At 28.8% G+C, this 4,125-nt stretch overlaps 1 protein-coding gene across 2 annotated transcripts; it reads left to right on the forward strand.

Annotated features, from left to right (window-relative positions):
- Positions 1-1,062: 1,062 nt before the first annotated feature.
- On the forward strand, positions 1,063-2,341 carry LOC131612149 (desiccation protectant protein Lea14 homolog). Of its 2 annotated transcripts, XM_058883959.1 has the most exons (3): positions 1,063-1,221; positions 1,665-1,861; positions 1,958-2,341. In XM_058883959.1, the coding sequence occupies exons 1-3, from the start codon at positions 1,129-1,131 to the stop codon at positions 2,208-2,210; spliced, it is 543 nt and encodes a 180-aa protein (XP_058739942.1). In that variant the 5' UTR covers positions 1,063-1,128; the 3' UTR covers positions 2,211-2,341. The 2 variants fall into 2 exon arrangements, with proteins under 2 accessions (XP_058739942.1, XP_058739943.1); XM_058883960.1 differs by lacking the exon at positions 1,063-1,221 and having other exon boundaries at positions 1,611-1,861.
- Positions 2,342-4,125: the final 1,784 nt, after the last annotated feature.

Consider the following 4,125-nt stretch of genomic DNA (forward strand, 5'->3'; position numbering starts at 1 on the left):
TTCGATTATTTAAGGATTCTTCATATGTTCTTCAGGAACAATATAATTTAGGGATGCTTTATATGTTCTTAAAGAAGAATATAAGAAATTCAATATTTTTCGATCGTTTAAGGATTCTTCATATGTTCTTCAGGAACAATATAAACTTATTATATTTCTATCATTCATAGATACTTAATAAGTTCTTCAGGAATTAAATATTAAACTATTATTTTACTATTCTTCAAGATAGTTTGGTAATTTCTTTAATAATTATATAATAAAAGGTAAAAAAAAAAAAAAACTTAAAAGAAATTATCAATATTTTTTGTTTGTACTATTGATTAGAAATTATCAATATTACCTCTAATAGTTAGAACTTCAATTTTTTTCTTTTTCATGTTTGGTAGAGCTTTTTCTTTTTCATATTTGGTCGAGTTTCATGCTGATAATATGTTATGAAATAAGGAAAAAGAAGATAAAAGAGAAAGATAGAATGATTATGTATTATTTCATCAGTGTATTTCTATAGAGAGAGAGATTGGTCCTATTTATAGAACAATATTCGGACAATGTAATAAATACAAATTATTATAAATAAGAAATAAAATCATTAGGAAACAAATATCCAATTATTCATAACATAGACTATAATATTAAATATTTATAGAGAAAATATTTTAAATAAACTTTCCTTATTTTTGTGTTGGACCAAATAAAATTTGTGAGAATAAATTTGTATTTTTAGAATATGATAATCTAAGGTTATTAGTTAATTTATAAATAATATTAATATCTTGAATTGAAAAATTGATGTCTATTATAAACATTAACATTTAAAATTTTAAATTATATTATATGATTCGTACATGTGTTGCCGACTTGAACAAGTGGATGATTTACTAATTTAACCTTTCTATTGAGTAAACTTGTCAGAAAGAGGGAAAGAGAAAGTCCTAAACCAATAACAATGCAGCACTTGGAACTTGAAAACGAAGGGTCACTAAAAAAAATCTTATTGTACCTCTCTAGTTTTATTTTCTCCCCCTTATCTTGTGGCTAGTGTTTCCATAAAAAGAAATTTATGGCCTTATTAGTAGGACTACTAGCACGTTACCCTTCATAACTCACCTCACATTCATATTTCCCATGCTTGCTTTCTTTACAATTTTCACTTTCTTCTCTCTACTCAACAATCAACGTGATCACACCCCCATCAACCATACCAACCTTCCCATGGAGGTTAGTTTTCTCATCAACAATATTTTTTCTCTTATTCTCTCCTTTTAATCACCCAATTCCACTTTTTTTATTCTCCAGCATGTTGTTTAAATTCAAATATAATATTTATTCTCCACCATAAAAAGAAAGAAATGGAGAATCATAAATCAAAATCAATGAGGCATACGATGCGACTGCATAACACGCAACGCGCTTCACCCACACAGGATAAAAAACAATTAAGGAAGAAAACGACACCGACAAGATAACAACCTTATTACTATTATCATCATCACCGGATCTAATCCGATTCGGATCTGACAACGCGGTGGGGACACGTGCGACGCGTTTACCCCACGTGCCAACTTTTTTTTTGTCTTTTTCGTTTTTGCGTATAAATTATGAGAGTGGGTTGAAGGTGTCGTTGTGTGATTCTGATATTTACAATGTCGAAAATGTCGCAGCTACTAGACAAAGCCAAAAACTACGTTGCTGAGAAAATCGGTGAAATGCCGAAACCAACGGCGAGTATAACCGACGTTGATTTCAAGCGCGTGAGCCGCGAGAGTGTTGAGTATTTGTCTAAGGTCAATGTTTCAAATCCTTATTCAACTTCAATTCCAATCTGTGAAATCACCTACTCCTTCAAGAGTGCTGCAAGGTTTTGTTTTTTTCTGTACCCTTGTTTCATTTTCAGTTTTGATTATATCCATGATGTTTTATTTTATTTTTTTTGTGTTTGGTTATAATCAACCAGGGAGATAGCATCAGGGACAGTACCAGATCCAGGATCATTGAAGGCAAGTGACACAACACTGCTTGAAGTGCTGGTGAAAGTGCCTCATAGCATAATTATTAGTTTGGCTAAGGATATTGGTGCTGATTGGGACATTGATTATCAATTGGATATTGGTTTGATTATTGATCTTCCTGTTATTGGAAATTTCACTATTCCTCTTTGTCAAAAGGGTGAGATCAAGCTTCCAACAGTTTCCGACATGTTTGTTTAGTTTGATCCAAACAACATTAAACTATAAAATAAAATGAATAATAATGTTGTCAATTTTCTGTTTATCAGTGTGATTGTACTTTTTATATTATATGTTATAATACTAAACGTTACTACAGTATTTGGAATCAATGTTTTGAATGGAAGTTTACTTAACTGTTATGCTTAATAGGAATAAGTACACTTCCATGGGAGAACTAGTAGGCTTATGTAATATGTAGAATCTTGTTTAGTTGGTGGAGAAGTGAAGAAAAAAAGACAAAATCAAGAATATAGAGACACTTTGTCCAAGAGTATATGTAATTGATAATACACTCACAAGGTTGTGTTTCGTGTTTAGTATTATGTAATTGATAATACACTCACAAGGTTGTGTTTAGTGTTTAGTATTATGAAATTGATAATACACTCACAAGAGTGTGTTTAGCGTTTAAAATCCTTTAGACGAAAGTAAATTGCATAAGTATGATATTCTTATATTGAACAATAAAGGTATTGTATAAGTATGACATTTGTCAGAGTTTTAAAAACCAGTTTACAACTCCGCTGCGAAAAAACATTATGAGAGTTTTCCGATATCGTTATTTGCTATTTGAAGGATGAGAAAAAAAATCACAGACGAAAAGTCGTTGTGGCCACAACAAAACACTGTTACACCTGTGAAACATTGTTACAGATTACACGTCGTTATTAGCGAAATTTTTTATTTTAAAAGTACAAATCAAATGGCTTTTTAGAAAATCAAAAGATTGAAATTTTGAACTAAAAATTTCTTTTTATAAAAAAGAAATCACACTACTTTTATAGGATTTTTACTATTTTTATTAGAATTCTATTTTGTGCCATGTTGATAAATTTACACTGCGACTATTTTTATTTGCAACACAATATCTGTATCGATCAAAATCGCAAAAGGCGTTTACCTCATTGGATTCCTGTTTAACATTTTTCTTTTTTGGGCTTAGGCCCTCTTTTTTCCAAAAATAAAAAATATCGCAAAAGGCGCAATGTCGACCGCAACTATTTTTTAAAATCTTAATATTTATATTGCATATGAGTAAATTGCACAAGATTATGTAAGCCATTGTGCGTTTTTGCTTTATTTATTTCTGCAACTTTCTGTTGGTAGTAAAGTTAGTGTTGATCTGAGAATAATAGCTCAATGGAGATGAGAAATTTTTTAATACCGTTATGTCTTAAGCATAATTAGAGGTTATATATATATATATATATATATATATATATATATATATATATATATATATATATATATATATATATATATATATATATATATATATATATATATATATATATATATATATATATATATATATATATATATATATATATATATATATATATATATATATATATATATATATATATATATATATATATATATATATATATATATATATATATATATATATATATATATATATATATATATATATATATATATATATCGAATGTACATTAGGAAAAAAAAAGAAAAGCACATAATATCTTAACTAACTTATAACCATTTATAAGTTTGGAAGTGTGGCACGTTTTAGAAAATCATGGCAAGAAACCACGTCACGTAGAAGGTGGATTTTGTAGCTTCTATATTTTCACGGTAAAAATGTCTTGGACGTGTTTTTGACTAATTTAACGTAATTAATTTAGCTATTTTGAGACCTTCCCACAAATTGGAGTATGTATGGGAAATAGTCCTAATTTGGACAAGAGAGTTAAAAAGAGGAGGATGAAGTGGTTTTGTTAGGATATTTGTTGGTTGAGAACACGAAGGCACAAGCAGGAGGAGATGGATCAGTTTGAACTGAAGTTTTTCCTAAATGACATGGTCGTCTAATTCCATGTGTTTGTTGCGTTCAAGGAAAATGTGAATTTAGATAAATTTCAAATTTGTT

Source organism: Vicia villosa, linkage group LG6, assembly GCF_029867415.1.
Source record: "Vicia villosa cultivar HV-30 ecotype Madison, WI linkage group LG6, Vvil1.0, whole genome shotgun sequence".
Classification (NCBI taxonomy): domain Eukaryota; kingdom Viridiplantae; phylum Streptophyta; class Magnoliopsida; order Fabales; family Fabaceae; genus Vicia; species Vicia villosa.